Raw genomic sequence first — 20,071 nt, forward strand, 5'->3', positions numbered from 1 at the left:
TTAATTATTACTGGGTAGTGGACACAATTTTGTAACTGGTCTTATTAGCTTTCCAGTCGACGTGAATACAGTAACAACTCGTACGCGACCATCACTACCAGGATGGGTCTGTATAACACGGCCAATTTTCCATTGGTTTGGAGGAAGTTGTTCATTTTTTAGTAACACAAGGTCACCAATTTCCAAATTCGGTGAGGAACGATACCATTTACGACGTTGTTGGAGAGTTGTCAAATACTCTGCATTCCACCGTTTCCAGAAGTGTGAAACTGTTTGTTGTACTAGAGTCCAACGTTTCAGTCTAGGGAGAGCTATATCACTCAAATCAGATTCTGGAATAGCAATCAAGGGTGCACCTATTAAAAAATGACCAGGGGTTAATACCTGCAAGTCATTGGGATCGCTTGACATTGGACAAAGGGGACGAGAGTTTAAGCATGCTTCCACCTGTGTTAACAACGTTACAAACTCTTCGTACGTTAACAATGTAGATCCTATAACTCTCTTCAAATGGAACTTCATTGATTTTACGGCAGATTCCCAAATTCCTCCAAAATGTGGGGCGGCTGGTGGATTAAAAATCCAGGTTATACCTTCACTAGCGATGAAATGAGCCAATTCACTACTCTTGTCGATAAGTGACACATTTTTATAAACTTCTTTCAGTTCTTTACCCGCCCTTTTGAAGTTGGAAGCACAGTCACTCACCATTTTAACTGGTTTTCCTCGACGCGCAATAAATCTCTTCAGCGCAGCTAAAAATGTTGGTGTAGATAGGTCACTAACCAATTCAAGGTGTACAGCCTTTGTGGAAAAACATACAAATATAGCAACATAGCACTTTGAAGATCGAACACCCCTTCCACCTCGTAACTTAAACAAATAAGGACCAGCATAATCTAATCCAGTAATAGTGAAGGGCCGACTGGGTTGCACTCTAGGGGCTGGTAAATCACCCATTAACTGAGAGGCAGTTCTTCCCCTGGTTCTTACACAGGTAACACACTTATGTATAACATTACGAACTACACTTCTTCCGGACAATATCCAAAACTGCATTCTAAGAATACTCAAAAGCAACTCTTGGCTAGCATGTAGGTAAACTATGTGATAGTACGTTATAATAAGATTCGTGACATGACTCTTAGAGGGAAGCAAGACTGGATATCGTCGTGTTTCAGGAAGATTGGCATTCTTTATCCGACCTCCCACGCGGATAACACCTACAGCATCCAAGAAGGGAGTCAACTGAATTATTCCACTGTGAACACTTAGTCTCCTTGCCTAATCTTAAACAAGACATCTCCTCCCTAAAATATGATTGTTGTACAGACTTAATTATTGACATAATGGCTGTCTTTACTTCACTAGTAGTTAGAAAACCATGTAAACGGTTTTCTGGAGGGTTACGGCAATTATGCAGGAACCTCAAACATAATGATACGACGCGATATAATCTGGACCATGAAGAAAACCTTTTAAATATCCCACTCTTCAACTTCACAAGTAGCCGTCGTGTATGTCTTCTTCTCCTCAAGGTATATCTTCTCATCATCAACAGATTTTTCAGGTTCAGACCAAAGTTCAGGATCAATCTGTCTTAACCACTCTGGTCCCTGGAACCAAATCTCACAGTTAACTAACTCAGAAGGAAGAAATCCTCTTGTCGCACAGTCCGCAGGATTATGACTTCCACCAACGTGTCTCCACTTCACGGTAGGAATTGCGTTCTGAATTTTTTTCGACTCTATTGGCAATAAACGGTACCCAACGATAAGACTCAGATGAAATCCAAGCTAATACAACGGTGGAATCCGACCATGCAAATATGTCACGTATGGGAACATCAAGATACTTCAATACGGTTTGCAATAAATTAGCCAATAGGACAGCAGCACAAAGTTCCAACCTGGGAAGAGATTGTACCTTAAGAGGAGCAACCTTGGTTTTGGATGTCAGTAAAGTGACCTTTACGTCACAATTAGTTGACATTGTTCTTGTATAGACTACAGCACAGTAAGCCTTCTCTGAGGCATCGCAGAATGCATGGATATCAAGGACGTTTAACCTTGGAAGTGAAACAAACCTCGGAATCTTTAAGTTCCCAAGAAGGGTTAACTCATTTCGAAATAACTTCCACTTATGCTCCACTTCAGCAGTGATGGGCTCATCCCATGAAAGTTGACACTTCCACAACTCTTGAATCAGAATCTTTGCATATACAACACATGGAGCAAGCCAGCCCAAGGGATCAAAGATTTTTGCTAAATCCGAAAGGATTTCTCTTTTAGTATAACCTGCTTGCTCATCTGAATATGGAATAAAAAATCTGAAACAATCCTCCTGAGGAATCCAGTTGATTCCTAAGATCTTGATTCCATTATCCTCTTGAAGCTTTACAGACTCAGAAGAGTCTCTTAATTCCTTAGGTATCTTCTCTAGTACCGATGGGTCATTTGAAGTCCACTTGCGTAACACAAATCCTCCTTTAGTCATCAGGGCCGTTAATTGGTCGACCAGCAACTGACACTCCTCGGTGCTTTGTGCACCTGATAACAGATCATCTACATAAAAATCTCTTATAATAGCCTTAGAGGCAAGGGGAAAATTGTCTCCCTCGTCATCCGCAAGTTGATGAAGCGTCCTTGTAGCCAGAAAGGGTGCGGGTGTTGTGCCGTAGGTAACTGTAACAAGTCTATATTCATGAATTGGATCACTAGCATCATTTCTCCAAAATACTCTCTGAAAATCTCTATCCTTTTCGTTAATCAATATTTGTCTAAACATTTTCATTATATCAGCAGTAATGACGATGGGAAAGGTTCTAAACCTCATCAAAATTGGGAATAACTCTTGTTGAATCCTAGGACCAACCATTAAAATGTCATTCAATGACACGCCTGAAGAAGATTTCGTCGATGCATTAAAGACCACACGTAACTTCGTTGTTGTGCTAGATTCCTTCATAACTGGATGATGCGGAATATAATAGGAAATACCGCTTGATCCTGACTGATCAACTAATTCCATATGGCCTAGCTCTATGTATTCTCGCATGAACTCCTTATACAACTCATATGTTTCTGGTGTTCGACTGAGCTTATACTCTAAAGCCTTAAATCGTTGTAACACCAACTCCTTAGTATAGCCCAAACACGAGGGGTTCTGTTTAAAGGGAAGTCTCACAACATAACGTCCACTCTTATCCCGGTAATGAGTATCTCGAAAATGATCTTCACATTCTTGGTCCAACTTAGACATTCGCCTTGCCTCCGGGACAGAGTCCAATGCCCAAAATTTCTCAACTAACTCCTTAGTGGTCAATTGAATATTATTCACAGAGAATATAGGTTGATTGATGGTATGGAGAAAGGCAGTTCCCGCAATAATCCAGCCGAGTTTGGTGCAAACAGCAAACGGCAGTGTCTCCTTTCTCCGTATTATATCTCCCTTTAGCATTGTAAAGAAAACATTAACACCCAATAGAATGTCAACTGGTCTTGTTTCAAAAAAGAATGGGTCGGCCAGAACTAGGTCATTAAAATTGTTCAGAAGATGTGGAGGGAGAGGTACATTAGGAACATCCGACGTTATTTTTTTAATCACGAATGCTTTTGTACTAAATTTCAAGTCTGAACTAAAATGGGGGGTAAAGGTCAACTCTATTTCACCAGAAGTCACAGCATGAAAAGATCCCAAGCAAGAAATCCGAACATTAGCACTGTTTTTCGTCAAACACAGTCTATTGATACAGTCTTCTGTTACAAAGGATGCCTCAGAACCGCTATCCAGTAAAGCTCGACAAGTTACGAAATTTCCAGATGAGTCGCTTACCTTGACTAGAGCAGTACAAAGTAAGACCTGTTTAGTTCCTTTAAGACCTACTCCGATAGTACTCGAAGGATCAAAAAGTCCAGCACAAGTAGTGGTAGTTGGACTCGATAAATCATATGGCGTCGATTGGGAGGGAGGAGCATCAGTCAAGGGTGGACTAAATGCCTTCCCAGAATTCAGAGTTGAAGACACTTCAGAGTCTCTACTGATATGTAACATGGTATGATGTAATTTACCACATATTCTGCATCTACTTAAGCTCATGCAGGTTTTAGCTTGGTGTCGAGCAGTAAGGCAATTAAAGCATAGTCTATTCCTTTTAACTACATCTATCCTCTTCTGAGTGCTCATCTGTGTGAACCTTGAACATTTCGATAAGGAGTGCTCATTCTTACAAAGAAAGCAAGTATTACTACCAGATACCAATGATGTCACTTTGGGATATGAACCACTTCTCGGTTCCTTAGGTGGCAACTTAATAACTTGAAGGGTTCTCGCATGATCCTTCAAGAAGGTAAGCAAGGTCTCTAGCGTGCCCAGCTCATCCTTCTTTAAGGTACGTTCCCACCAACTCCTAGTATTTTTATCGAATTTTTCCGTAATTAAATAAACTATTAGCACTTCAGAAAACCCGGTAATATCCTGGTCAAGCACACTCAACGATCGGACGCATTCATTTGTAATATCCACAGCTTGTAATATAGACTGAGATGAATCAGTGATACTCGGAATGGTTATTGATTTCTTGATCAAAGCATTTACCAGCTCACGTTTATTAGAAAACCGCTCGCGTAAGAGCTCCATTGCAGTTTCATAGTTAGAATCCAATATCGGAAGTGACTGTATAATTTTCAAAGCATAACCTCTACAAGATGATTTTAAATATTGTAATTTCTGACAATTCGACAGATTAGAATTATTGTCCACACTAGCCTTAAACAGGTCATGAAACGATAACCAGTCCTCAACATTTCCACTAAAGGTCGGAAGAGACAATTTCGGAAGTCTTACATCCGGTACCTGTGATTTTAAACTATCGGCATCACTTGTGGAATTAACTCGTTGTTTAGAGTTCTTCCGTTCTACCGTTAACCAAAGTTCGTCAATAGTCTTTTCAATAGATTGCTGTTCCTCTATATACATTTCAATTTCCTTATCGTTACATTGCAAAAAGACCTCGTGAAATACGTCATGTAATTCAACCCTAAGTTTCTTAATTTTAGTTTGGAACAGTTCTATTTGGGTATCGTCTGTGACCTCAACACCAGCACTTATCCTTTCCCTAAGCTTGGTAGTGTTGGACTTAAAAACTTTCTTTTTGGTCAACGCACACTTAAGACCCTCCATAACACCGGGTAATAATAAAAGGTCAACTCACTTGCTCGAGCGTATTAAATCCTATCTCTGCGGAGTTAATCCAGAAAAGGGGAGTACCAATAGTCGAAGGAGAAAGTTTCCAAAGTTTCCAATCCAGCAGAATATGCTACACGTCCATTACAGTATCCGTTGCCATCCGCCTCGACGGACCAAATGTTTCCGACGAAAATGGACTGTATACAAGCACACAATAATTGCACTATTAAAACAACTTTATTACTCACAACAGTCCAAAACACTGCGATAATACTGCCCGGACTCCTCTCGAATCCGTTCCACAGCCAAGATGGCGTCCATGCTCTCAGGAACAACCAAAAAACGCACCAAAACAAAAGCGCCCCCTCACACATTAAAGTTTTCCAAAAAAAAATAAAAAATAATTTAAACAACGTCAAGATATAAGACGATGATGTATGTATTGTACAGTACAATTCGATCAACACTGACCGAGGCTTTCGATACGTCGTTTAGAAAAATCGTTACAAAAAGTTTTAATTGACATAAATTTGAGCTTTTGTAATTCTCAGTAACATTTTGAATAAAATTTATTTTTTTCCGTGCAATTTTATCTTTATAAACGTAAAACTGAATTAGCTCTACGGGAAACCCCCGTAAACTTCGATCTATCAAAGTTTCGCCAGCACCTCAATGCTAACGAGAAAGGATTATGTTTAAAATTTGAACTTCCCAGACCCAGTAGTTTTTACTTTACGACCGTCTGTAGTGCCGGATGAAGAAACAAATACAGGGTTTCTGACGAATTTTTGCACTTTTTAATTGCTTATACTTTTAGCAACTGATTTATAAAAAAAAAATCTTAAAAATTTGCACATTGACTATGAAAGCAACTACCTTTCGAACGAAAATATTGAAAATTACTTTAGACGTTCAGGGGACAGAGAAATCTATACCCGAAAATCGGTTCAGTGATTCCTGTAGCATATATATCGTCAATCAGTACTTCGTTACTTAACGAGGAGTCACTGCCGTGACGCTCGATATAAGGTAATTAAATTTGCTAAGTATTCGAGGTATTCAAGTATTTGAAATATTCATTTTCGATAAGTGATAGTCGCCCGTCTCTAGAAGAAACGATTGAACTATTTGTTTCTACTATGCTATTAATTCAGTTATTGAATTTTATGTTATCAAATCTGTCCGAAAAGGTAATGAGGATATAGGCATCCTTTATACGTTATTGAAATCATTGAATTCAATTAAAAATTATATTCTTTCTATAATTATTCTACATACAACTGCTCAATAACTTCAGTGCAATTTGATAGCTTTGAATTCCTTTTCCGATGAGGATTAGATTTATAATTACTCATTACTCTGCATCACTTAACTCTAAATTTGTACGTGATTATAATAGCGGGAGACTGTAATGAAATTATTTATCAATATGTTTAATTCTCTTAATAGATGTAACAATATATATCAAGTATTCCATATTGTTATTAACATTCTTCGTAGAAAATTTAATGTCGTTATTATTAAAAAATGCTAAGAAAATTTCTTATGAAATTTTACAATAAATTAATACTTTTTAAATAATTCTGCTTTGTTTAAATGCAATTATTAATTAACTTACAATTGATAAATCTTAATCTTCAATTAAAATTTCAATTAGAGTCCCTTTCACTAACTTCTTATCAAACTTCTAAATTATCATGCATTAAAATTTCCAACGAAGACGAAAATGTTTGTTACTTTTTATAAATATAAATTTAATTTAAGGGTCGTTACATTTCTTATTTTATTTTATTTAGTCACCTGAAACATTTATTCGATTAAATCATATAAATATTTAATTCTTGTTTAACTCTAATCTATTTAAATCCGATAAGTCTTTACATATAACTATCATTATTAATCTCTTTATAGCCTCAATGTTATAGATATGCAATTCTAACTGTTCAATGAATGTTTAGTAATTTAGAAATTGAATTTCATATAAATTAATAAATTCAATAGATTGGTTAACTTAATTTTTATTTACAAGCAATAAATTGTGGTGTATTGAGAGATATAACCTTAAAACTTATAAGGTTTGTAACCCTCAATTTTGCGAATAATCGGATTATAGTGCTCTTGATTATTATAAAAATTAATTGTACTTTAGTTATTAGCTGAAGGAGCATAACATCTGAAGAATTTTTATATTAACCAATTGACAATATTTGATGACCTGAAAAATATATTTCCCATTAAAAGAACAAATAAGTCAACAAATATATAATTGAAAAAATTAAATCAAATGCATTTAAAATATTTTCTTTAACTCAGCCAACAGTCAAGAAATAAAAGTCTTACAGTCATTTTATTGGAAACATAAAGATAGCCCTACTATTATACAAGATTATCAAAAAAGGTATTTGCGATTTCGATATAAAATATCTTGAGTAACAACATATCTCTTTGACTTTTGTATTTAATTGTATAGAAAAATTCTTAATGTTATTATACAATTCTCAGTTACACCCGCAAACTTCGAGGCTGGCTGAATGGTAAGTTTCGTAATCGTTGAGAGAGGTTCAATCTGACTATTTTACACTTTTTCTTTTGAAACTACATTAAAAACAGTCTACGCAGGAAAAATTCGTCATCTATTGATACAATACTTGAGACAGCATTTTCGCAATTTTAGCTCCTGAAATAATCGAACGAACCTGGACGAATATTGACTATCATTTAGATCATTGGTTCCCAAAGTGGTTCCTACGGACTCCCAGGGGTCCTTGGTAACACTTTGGGGGTCTGTGGCAATTTAAAATTAATTTAGGAGTGCGTGGACAACGTCGGGGCTCCGCAAAAAGTTCAATATAAAGTAAAATAATTGTGACCCATTTTCATTATTAGGGTAGTTAAAAATAAATAGCAATAAATAAATTGGTAGACATTTTTACATTCTGAGTAAAATATAAGTATATAGGTACATAAAATACAAAATACAAGTAATGACAAGCATCGCACGGTGAGAGTCGAGTCGACCTCGGCCGTCTATCTATGCAGGTTTGAACATGAACGGAATCTCGCCGCTACATGCAATTCGCATTTTTCACCGGATGCTCGCCCTCTGGTGTTTAAAAACAAAACTATTCTATCTGGGTCGTTTGATTAATTCTCTGTGTATTATCAGCAGTAAATATGAATAACAATAGAAAAAGCAAAGCTTTCTGTTGCGTTCCAAATTGCAATTTCAAAGATTTACGGGAGCCTAATATAAGTTTTCGTCTATTCTCACATGAAAAACAGATGATTATTCGGAAATCGGTCGGTTATATTTATGAGCTTCTCCGAATTGTGAAAGAGTGAATTAGACTTAAGAATTGGCAGTTTCCCGATTGTCCAACTTTACACGAACAAGTTATGCTGTCAATTTTAAAAGATATTTTCTTAAAGTTAAAATGCCAGTTATTTTGTGTGGGACACAGGGTCGGATTTAAGCATTTCGAAGCCCTAAGCTGAATGTAAGTCCCCTTACCAACCCTTCACAATTTTAGAAGTCAATTATAAAAAGAAAAAAATTAAATCAGACTATCTCTCTGATTCAATACGGTTATTGGAAGAAAAAGATGTGAGGTTTCACTAGTCTTCTGTTTTATAACTGAATTTAATTAAATTCTTATACCCATTCCTTTAAAAATCTTTTTTAAAATTGGTTTTATCATTTTTTTTTAAAAAAAAGACCTTACGCTAATTCTTAGAAAAAAAATTAACGAAATACTTTACTTTTTATTTTGTATAGTATGTTTTGTTGGTTTGTAAAAAAATGTTTATTACAAAATTCGACTTTAATTTTTTGTTTTTCTTGTACAAATGTTTGAGGCTCCTTGAAAGTCGAAGCCTAAGCAACAATTTACATAGCTTTTTACTTGTAAATCTAACCCTGATAGGACAATGTCAAAGCTGATGTTTTTAACACAAAGGGCACAAATATGCATAAAACAATCTCGCTCACTTACTTCGATACCACATAATGACGTATCCCGCTAGCAATAATTGTTCTGCTACTATAAAATTTCTCGATAAACAGCTACAAGCAGCATATATCATTATATCGGGCAGTAATATATGATTAATTTTACATTACTAGTTACAAGCGACCCAGATAAAGTAGTCATTTTGTAAAAATTCAGCGCCCTCTATAGTTCATGAAAAACGCGAATAACTTGTCTAAAATATGACACTAGACGAGTTGTGCATCTAATCAACAATTTAATTCTGTTTTGTGCGTGTGCCAAGTGCATACAACAAATTTTCGAAGTTTTGAACAGAAAGTTGTATAATTTTTTTTTTATTGTTACGAAGATAGAGTCTGTTACGTAAGTATTTTTGAACACATTTGATATCTTCTTATATATTACATTCATAAGTAAAATTATACTGTGGCCGTCAGCCATATTGTTATATGTATTTTAGTTATATTTTATATTTTCTTTATATTCTGTTCTTCCTTTTTGTCATAACGTCCTTCTAGAAACTTCTTTATTAACTCTTATTGCCTTAAGGAGGGATTATCTCTTCTCAGAACTCTTAGTAGAACAAATTGATAGGGAGATTATCATTTTTCTGAATTTTGGAGAAAAAAAACAGGAGGAAGCCTGAGGCAAAACTGCCAACGGAAGAGCCATTCTTGGTCAAGATCTCAGAGCGGACGAATGGACAGGGCAGTGCTCCGGACTTGAGAAAGGGAGAAGGGGATTGCAGAGTCGAAGAAAGTCTTAGAGGTCGATGAAATGGAATAGATTAAAACCACAATACTTTTGTTAAAGTTAATTAATTTAATAGTTTTATTTTATAATATTTACCAATAATTTATTTATTATTACTTAAAATTTTACCCTTCTATCTTGAATAATTAATTGATTCGAGTGTTACTTCGTAGTATTATTCCATTTTTAAATTAAAATAAATTATTTCTTTGCAAAAAAACAAGAAACAGAAGTTTTTATGAATAAATAGTGGTTTTTTGCAAAAAAATAATTTGTTTTACTTTCTTGTATCTTAAATTTGTGCCCTTTTTTCACAGATAATAATATGAGTGAGCCAAAGAAAAAATGCAGACAATATAGTGTTGAATATTTAAAATATGACTTTATTCCGTTACCAACAAATAGTACTTTACCTATGTGCCTTCTATGCAATAAAAGTTTGTCAAACGAATCAATGAAACTTTTTAAGCTTAAGGAACATTTTGTCGCTATGGACTTTTGTCAAAAGATAAAGATTTAACTTTTTTTAAAACAATCAAAGAAAAATATTTGAAAACACCGTCATTGAAACAAGTCTTTGCGACAACATCTGAATGAGAAAACGATGGACTGCGCGCTTCTTATAACATTTCTTTACTGATTGCAAAGTCCGGAAAGCCGCACACCATTGGTGAAGAACTCATTCTACCAGCTGTAAACCACTGATGTTTACTAAGCAACATGGAGTGCTCATATTGAAACATACAAAAATGCAGAAAAAAACAAGCTTTTTATTTTTATATATTTTAATATATACTGTAATAAAATGCATTAATTTTAATTAAATGCGTCATTCTTTAATCAAAAAATCCTTGACATTTTCTTACAATTGTTATATCACTTTAATTCTTTTTAAAAATATAAAAATTTGTAGACGTGATTTTCAATCAATAAAATAAATTAGTGATTTTATCTTAATATCTGTTACAAATATATTAAATTTTATTTATTAAAAGATATAAAATATAATATAACAAAAATTATTAAATATAACTACAAGTATTATGAAGAATATTGTTTTTCTTATCCTTTAAAAATTTTTTACTTTAACATACATGTGTAAAGTTAAACAGATTACAGAGATATTTCTATGCCTGATAGAATTTAAGTAAAATAAAAAATATGAAGAGTGGAATAATGCAAAATTTAGAATAGAATTTAAATAATACGATAAGGAATAGGCGAAACTGCAGAAAGACTTTTTCTTGAAATTATAAAAAATTGTTGTAGAATGTGAGTTCAATGATCCGTGAATAAGCTTTATTATTGCAACAACCATTGGAGATATTATAACAAAGTTTTGTAATAAAATTAATAGTTACATTATATAATATAGCGTGAGATGGACATTTGCATATTAGTATGACATTATTATGCTAATTTATAGAGTATAACAATACATTATGGCAAATATCATGCAATCGATTAGAAAGTCATTTAATCTTCTATAACATGGTGATAAAGATTTTATAGTTATGTTAGGTAATTAAAATAGCTTGGAAATATAAAAAATTCCAATAAATACTTCAGCAAATAGATTTATATTCTTATTGTCATTTAATACTTTCATATATTTAGAATATTTAATCATTTATTAAAAATAATCATACTTCATTGGGATTTGTTGTTTAAATAATTCTTTTAAAATTGAGAAATAAATTATTTGAAAAATATCCCACATAACAGTTATATTCGGTCAGGACTGTATTGTTAAAGAACAACATTTATTTAATTATAAACTTTCACAATGATTCTTTCTCATTGACAGTAATCCTCTATATACGCATTTTGCGATTCATTTGTTATATAAGACTACTTTTCTATATATTCTGGACAAATTAATTAAAAGAATAAATGTAATTTTATGAATTTTAATAATTACGTATATCCAGTTTTCTTTTTAATTACAGTTAAGAATTCAATAATTTAATAGCATTTTCAGAAATAATTTGTTTCCTATTTTTCAGAAAAGAGACTGGAAACGTATTCGAAACAATACTTTGCCATATTTATCTTGATATCTTATTTAGAATATAATTATCTCAAAAAATAAAAATTTTTTCACAATAGTAAAGATGTTTTCAGGCACTTTTGAAGTTTCACAAACTTTTACATTAAGTTCGGTCAGAAGAACTTATTAATTTCATGCAAAACCTTGATAAATATTTATTCTAATATGATAAGTTTAGATATTAATTCACCTTTTTTCCTATTGAAAAATTTCTGTTGTTATATAAAATCACATAATATTGAAATAATTGTTAAGAAATTAACTTGACTAAATTCCACGAAATCAGGCTTTAACAATAAATGATCTTTCCATAGTTATATAATGCTTTTTTCCAAATTTGGCTTTAATTTAATCTAGAAATTTCCAATGAGTTCAAATGTTAGAGAAGTTGTCAAATCGTTTAAGCGCAGTTATTTGATAACCTTGAAGAAGACGGTTCAATATTCTGAGAAATGATCTCATGCATAAAAGGCAAACTTTATGGTAAATTAATCTTTTGGACTTGTTTCACATTAGTTAGATAATTTCAATTTTAAATGAAAAAAACAGTTAGCAGTATAATATATATGGTATATAATGCGTTTAAAAAGTCCTAGAAATCAGTCTGAAATCAAAACGTGCTAGTATATAATAAATCTATTTAATATTTTTCAAAATAATCAACCTTATTCAATTCATTCAATTCACTTGCTCCATTGACTTCTCCAATTCAGGAAAAATTGAGAACAATCAGCTTTTTTCGAGGATGGTTAAATTTTTTCGATTCGTTTTGTGTGAGTTCTCTCGACTCGACTGTTTTTCTTTTGTTATTTTCCCAATTTTGGACAAAGAAAACATTCATTGGGAGCTATATTGGAGAATTTCTTTTAAAGTTAGAATTGTTGTTCTTCTACAACAACAATACTAACTTTAAAAGAAAAACAATTTGAATCAATAAAACTCATATAAGACGAAAGGAATAAAATTTTGCTATCTCTAAAAATACAGCAAATTTTTCTAAATGTTTCCTGAATTGAAAACATCGAGAATCGAAAGTCGTTGGAGAACATGTGCCGAAGCTGAATGTGACTATTTTGAAAAATATTAAATGAGTTTTTTTACGTCCTAATGCGGTTCGATTTTTAACCCATTTCTAGAAGTTTTTGAATACACTTCGTATAGAAGACTTACTTATTTTTGAAGACACAAAAATGATTTGGTATACAGAAAAAAATAAACACAAAACATTTACATTTTTATCATTGCTTTTAGAAATTGGCATTCTTATAATGCAGAAGAAAGAGAAGGAAAAAGTTGAAGAATTTTTTCTGTAGTATAAACGATCAAAATGATCTATTCCGCAAGTTAAAAAATTGCATTCTCATTAGAATAGATCATTCAAATCAAAGTATTATTTAGTTTATAAAATGAATTTCGATATAAAAAATAAAATATTTCTCTTATTTTTAAGCTACATGAATATATAGTTTAGAAACGTATTTCTTCAACTGTTAACAAATTCGTGTTTATTTGTAAAATTTGACAAAATACGTTTTATTAAAAATATATTCTATATAAGGTACAACCGGATGATAGCCACAAACTAATATTCGTAAAAATTATCTTTTTCAGCAATACCACAGCAATACCATTTGATACTAATCCCTGTCAAAACGAAGAACATTTAAATTATTTTTAGTCTTTAAAGTAAGAAAAATACAATAAAAATCAGCGCATATTAATAATCTAGTGAATCATAATTTATAAAATTTCGATAATGTAATTTTCGTGGAAAAAGCCTTGAAAGGGTTAGAAATGTGAAATGGTAATTTAGGGCTGTTAGGCCTTGGAATAGAGATTGTATGAAGGGCAATCAGATCCGTAAGTTCTAATTGATTAATGTTTGCCAGGATGTTCAATTTTTACTTGCTTAATTTTATATGATGACTACATCTAATATCATGATTATATTCTCCGGTTAAACAGAAATTCTTAAGGTCTACATATGTTTACAAGTCGACTTCAACCAATAAAATAATCACCTTAAAACAAAAGGAAAAAAGGATAAACGGCAGAAGAGAGAACTAGAAGAGAAACTAAAAAAGCACTAAAAACGAGAGCAATGGAACAGAAGAAAAATGGAAAAGAGAAAACAGTCAGTGTTTTACAGAAGAATGGGTTAAAGAAATGAAAATCGCTAGAGAAAGAAATCGATGCAACATCAATTGCTGACGACAAGGAAACAATTTGCCCATCCTACGAACACAATGACAACGGCGACAGATGTATACAATGCTGTGTTTGCAAAGTTTGGGTGCATAAACCATTTTTAAAAGCTACTTCTTAAAATTATGGCAAGAAAACTACCTAATTATAATTTTGCGAGTAATGTTGTAACAGAACTTAGATTTACTTCTTTATTGTAGCTCGAAACTTACATTTTTCTGTAAATTAGTTTGCTTTAAATTAATAATAGCTGGAAGTTATGTAATAAAGAGTAACACTTCCCAACTTACAACGTTGTTAACTGTGGCCATCATTGAGTACCAGAGTGTCCATCATAGAACCATGGTCACCTATAATGGCCACTTGCAGCTTTTTTGGTAAATTATAAATAACTTCATAAAAACTTCGTTAACTAGGTCTCCACTTTGAAGTAAGATAGAGTTTAAAATTCTGTGCTAAACTTTTTGTATACTGTATTCTGTTTTACCTTATATATATATATATATATATATATATATATATATATATATTAATTATCAAAGAAAACTATTACAGTTTCTAGGATATTTAGATTTTATTTTACGTTCATTGAAGTTTCTTTGATAAAATCTTTTCTTAAAGCTTTCTTCACTGTTTTTAAAATAGAGAATTATCTAAGAAAAAATAAAATTTATTTTCATTTAAAATTTAAATGATAAGATTCCGAAATAATACTTTAGACAGATGCAAAGTTGTCTCGACCGTGAAATTAAATGAAACGAAAGAAATTTTAAAGAACGAACTTTATATAAAAGAGAAGGATGATGAAATCGGACAATTAATAAAATCGATTCACATATCATTATTGTAAAATTCGATGTAAATTAATATGGAAACAATTATAAAAATTATTGATATTTGAAAATAAGAAACAGTCTAAAATTTACTATTAAAATTTATAATCAATTTTTACTTTTTTTTGATGGATTGAAACATAAAAGTTAGAATTATATTTTGCATTAAAATACATTTATGCTGCAATTTCATGTCCACTTTTAGTTTAGGTTTAAGAAAACGACTCCAAAATCGAAGAATAATTCAAATTTTATCAATAAATCGTTATTACTTTATCATCGATTGACAAAAATTTATATATTAAATATGGCCGATTGTCAAAGAAATAATTGTATTGTACTAAAGAATACAATTCAACAGTTCCAAAAAGAAATACAAAAAGAAATTTACTACAAAGAAATCGATTTAGTGTAAAGTAAAATCTCAAACGGATAAAATGTTAGATAATAATATGTTGTAAAATAATAATTATCTTTTAAATCACTTTCTCGCTTAATATATTACAATTGAATTGTTAAGTTTCTGACATTTCATTTTAACTTCCAAAAATATCTCCACAATTATAAATGAACATTATGTTTAATTATTGTTTTCTTATTAAACTATATATTAAATTAACATAATGTTAATTTATAATTGTGGAGATATTTTTGGAAGTTAAAATGAAATGTCAGAAACTTAACAATTCAATTAATTTAAATAAAACTATTAATTTGTAGTTAAAGATGCTTCGATTTAAAATATAAAAGTTTGATTAAATTAATTTAAAACTTTAACTTTTATATTCAATGTATTGAATATATTATATATGCTTATATATCGAGTGATCACAGTCTCTAAGCAAGATACTTCCCGAGTATTCTAGTTAAAGAATGTATATCAACTGTATACTCGATAGACGGTAGAGAAGACGTGGATCCTGATATTGCGTAGTCAGATGTTCAGTGTGAACTTGGAGGAATGAGTTGGCTTTTGAGAAATGTCAAATAGGAAACTTTTCGTATCCACCATAAAACTGTTGAAAGACAAAAAAAGCTATCGGGGACTACTTTAATGACTTTCAGAAGCAGTGTTGTATCTAATTGTCTTTAAAATTGGTTGGGGCAGGTGGAACACATGCTCCGGGGCCAAAGTTTTAGTGTTCAATTTTTACACATAAAATCCAAATAATTAAAAAATTCCCCTTCTCTAACATTCCGATCCGTTTCCTTTGGTAAACATGTTGTCTCCTAAATGTATTGGAATTCGCCAGAGTTTTAAAGACAATTAGTTTTAAGGGCAATTTAGCAATCGTTTTAACAGCCAAACGAACAAAAAATAATAGAACGGAATAGATTTACAATTGTTTTAATCAAAACAAAAAAAACTGTTAAAACGTTTTTTATTTTCTCTCGGCGCTCAATTCTGGTTACGCTTCTATCTGGCAATCAACTTGGAAAGCGTTCAGAATATAGAAAAAAATTAAAATTTGCGCAGAGAATTAAGGAGATTAAACAAATAACTTCTAACAGCATGAGTAAGGACTTGACAATATCGATATGATATTTTACTTTGTAATCTGTGCGTAATTACGTTAATGTCGAGTATACCAAAAAATAAACTGAAACATAATTAAAATCAAATAATGTAATAGAATTATACAAGTAATTGTATTGTATCGATAATAGAATATTATTATTTACATAATGTATTTCACATTATACTTTAATTAACAAGTTAGAGTAGCCATAAAATTAGCTTATTTAATGACTCATTTATCAATCGATATAAAATTCAATACAAAATTTGAAATTTCTGTTTATTATTAAAATTAATCAATCGGCAAAAACGATTTTGTTCTTCTACTTCATGTAAGAATTTTGTTAGATTAGACAAACATTTATGACATTTTCTTTCAAATAATTAATTACACTAATAGTAGAAGATTGTAAGATTAATTTTCGATTGCATCATTAATTACAGGAATTTTCTAAATTATTTGGTTACGGCAACGGGGCGTACTGCCAAGTAGGTGGCTCCCAAAAGGACCCACCTACTTGGCAGATCATCCACGTGTTTCTCATCTAGCCTGGCATTGTGCTGTTTGTATTTTTCCGGCGAATGTAACTTTTAATTGAATCAATCATGTTCTAAATTAAATCTGCACTACTAATTCAAACTTTATTATCTATTCATTATTGAAACAATAATGAATACAATTAATACATATATAGCTTAAGCTTATTTATTGTTAACCTTATTATACAAAGTATGGAAGAAGTGAGTTACAGTAGAGAGAGAATCTCCAAAAAGCATTATTTTAGAGGATTTTTCTCAAATCTTCTTCTTAATCTGTTTGAATCCTTCTGCGTTCTCGAATGTCATCATGAGACAATGCACTTCACTTTTTCGCTGTTCATTCAAAACACTGGCTCATAAGGACACTGTTGTCGAAATTAATAAATTTCAATGAGATTTTGCTATGATAAATTCATGCTTATAGTAAACTATAGGTTCGAGGTTCAAATGGGTTCCAATATTATTTCACCTGGCACCTACAAGAATTTTCTTCAGAATTTAAATTTACTTTTTAAAGTTATTTAATAAATTTCGATACACTGAAATTTATTATTAATAATATGACTTTTGAGTAACTATCTATACTATTTAAGAATACTATTTTAAAATCTGTATTCGTAAAATATAATTACTTAAATTATAAAATCTTATCATTCTTTTTAAAGTTTTGGTAAAAGTATATGCAGTCGGTAGGGTGGCCGAGCGGTCTAAGGCGCTGGTTTAAGGCACCAGTCTCTTCGGAGGCGTGGGTTCGAATCCCACCCCTACCAGTTAATGCGTTTTTTACGTCTAGTTTTGTATTCATGGATGCAAATCAAATCGTCCGTTTTTCCAAGTCGCTTTTTATCGATTTGTACGAAAATTGACGAACAAAGAACGATGACATTGCTACGCTTGCAAAATGAGTTTATCGATACTCATATCGACGCTACATCCGATTCGCGCTTAGAAAGTTAAGGTTAACGGAAAACTTTTTGGTGAGTTTTGCACGTTTACGGTAAAAAACTGAAATAACAGAAACGTTTGCAGTCAGACTGTTTCGGTGCGCTTCGCATCATTGTTTGTTCAACATGACTGTAAAAGGGCGCAAAAATTATTAGTACAAATGAAATGGAGGGTTAAACGCTTCGCGTTTCAAGAATGCGAAAAAATAATGTTGGCAGCTACCACTTCATCGTTTACGAGAAATGTCGCATCAATTAATTAGAAGGTAAGAAGGTTTCGGCGTTTCTTCTAAAACCGCGTGCCGACGGCAGCAGACAACAACATGAGACAAAACTGCCAACGATGTTACCGCATAATCACCTCAGCTGTCAATCTCATTTGGTAGTTTCGGATTTTGCTTAAATTAAACTATTTTCTTTAACAGCTTACACCCACCAAGCTAGTATTTCGATTTTGCTTCTACAATGTTCGTTACTAAAACGTTGATTTGTAAAAGAAATTTGATTTTAAGAGAGGAAACGAAAGACGAAGACTGAAATAAACGTAGGCATTTCCAAAGTAGACAGCAAAGATCTGTAAAAACTTCATTAAAAGTATTTAACACAGTGACAGTCAAGAATGAGAAAAATACCGTGTTGGCAGGAGTGGGATTCGAACCCACGACTCCGAAGAGACTGGTACCTGAAACCAGCGCCTTAGACCGCTCGGCCACCCTACCGCTCGTCGCAATTCTACTCTGGTTTCGTTCTTCAAACAGGCTCGTGCAATAGCCAAATGTTGCGTTTTGTATTCAGATCTCCTTTCGTCTATGTGTCCGACGTTTTCTTTTCGCTTTCAGCGACTGGATCAGTCAACTTTTCGTTTGTCTTCTCCCCACTTCAATTACAATGTGTGAGAACCGAGGGAGTTAAGCTGCGAGCTCGACCCCACTTATCAGCTTCGTTGTCAGGGGATGGCCGTAGGAGGGTAATTTAGTGTAGTGGGGAGGGTTGGTGAAATCGTGATAAGGTGTCGGCCGTACTCAAGAATAATATGCATTGAACATAAAACAAATATACTAAACAGATAAAATTATACAAAGAGAGTACAAAATAGAAGATACAATGTAGGTTAAACGGTTAATACCTCTATTAGCGCGACATTGATTCATGCGGTCTCGTCGAAACGTCTTTGCGGCTTCCGCGGTCCGACCAGATTAGATTTCCATATCAGGAGTTAATATTTAGTCTAACGTAAAAACTGTTTGGGCAGAGAGAGAAAGTTTACAAAAACAGTCTAAGTTAATTAATACCTCATGATGTTTACTTGTTGTTCATGGATCGTGGTTCATACGTTGTCCGGAAGACATTCGCTGATTTAGCGGAGTATCGGAAATGGACCATCGAAGAATTGGCGGAGATTATGGCGGCTTCGGGCCGGAGGTGACCGTTTTGGATGATGGCGGGACGGGTCCTGTGTCCACTGTTGATATCCTCTCTGAGGACTGTGTTCAACTCCTTTTTATACCCGCTTTTGCGAGGGGGCTGACTAATGCTAGCCATGATGTAACCCGTTCTGTGTTTAGAGGTTGTTTATGCTAATTGTCAGAAATCGAACATTTCGTCAAATTTATTACCTCTTTCTATCCGGTATTGTTACTCATTTTACCTCATAAAATTGATAACAGCTGTCAAACAAACTGAATTAATAGCTGGAGGTGACCAAGGTCAGGATTTGTCTTGCGACCTTAGTAATAATTGTTGATATTCAAACTGTTTTATCTATCAAGAAATCACAGGAAATAGGATGTGTGTGGGTTTTGTCCGGGTTGGTCTTTCTCTTTCTCGGTGACCTTTTGTTTGCCCCTTTTTCCCGGTGGGTATTAGATTAGAATATTACTTTAATTAATTAAATCGTTTAATTAACTCAATATCAGCCTTTCACAAATGCGACAGTATCAATGCGGCTGTCGCTACTTTGAATATAGCGACTTTCTTTCAGATAAATTCCACACATCAGATACGGGTGTACACGGATGAGATCGTTTTGTTTTCAATGAAAGCTTTCGTCG

At 32.7% G+C, this 20,071-nt stretch overlaps 2 protein-coding genes and 2 non-coding genes across 4 annotated transcripts; 1 reads left to right on the top strand and 3 right to left on the bottom strand.

Annotated features, from left to right (window-relative positions):
• Positions 1 to 1,059, bottom strand: LOC136977494 (uncharacterized). Its single transcript, XM_067272991.1, has one exon. It carries the CDS (start codon positions 1,057 to 1,059, stop codon positions 1 to 3), a length of 1,059 nt encoding a protein of 352 aa, XP_067129092.1.
• Positions 1,060 to 1,683: 624 nt separating this feature from the next.
• LOC136977495 (uncharacterized) lies at positions 1,684 to 5,181 on the bottom strand. The gene has a single exon (XM_067272992.1). The coding sequence runs from the start codon at positions 5,179 to 5,181 to the stop codon at positions 1,684 to 1,686; it is 3,498 nt and encodes a 1,165-aa protein (XP_067129093.1).
• Positions 5,182 to 17,764: 12,583 nt separating this feature from the next.
• On the top strand, positions 17,765 to 17,846 carry TRNAL-AAG (transfer RNA leucine (anticodon AAG)). The gene has a single exon. It is a non-coding gene; the product is annotated as a tRNA-Leu (tRNA).
• Positions 17,847 to 18,657: 811 nt separating this feature from the next.
• Positions 18,658 to 18,739, bottom strand: TRNAL-CAG (transfer RNA leucine (anticodon CAG)). Its single transcript has one exon. It is a non-coding gene; the product is annotated as a tRNA-Leu (tRNA).
• Between the last annotated feature and the right edge of the window lie 1,332 nt (positions 18,740 to 20,071).

The sequence above is a fragment of the Centruroides vittatus genome, unplaced genomic scaffold (assembly GCF_030686945.1).
Source record: "Centruroides vittatus isolate TY-2023 unplaced genomic scaffold, ASM3068694v2 contig_459, whole genome shotgun sequence".
Classification (NCBI taxonomy): Eukaryota; Metazoa; Arthropoda; class Arachnida; order Scorpiones; family Buthidae; genus Centruroides; species Centruroides vittatus.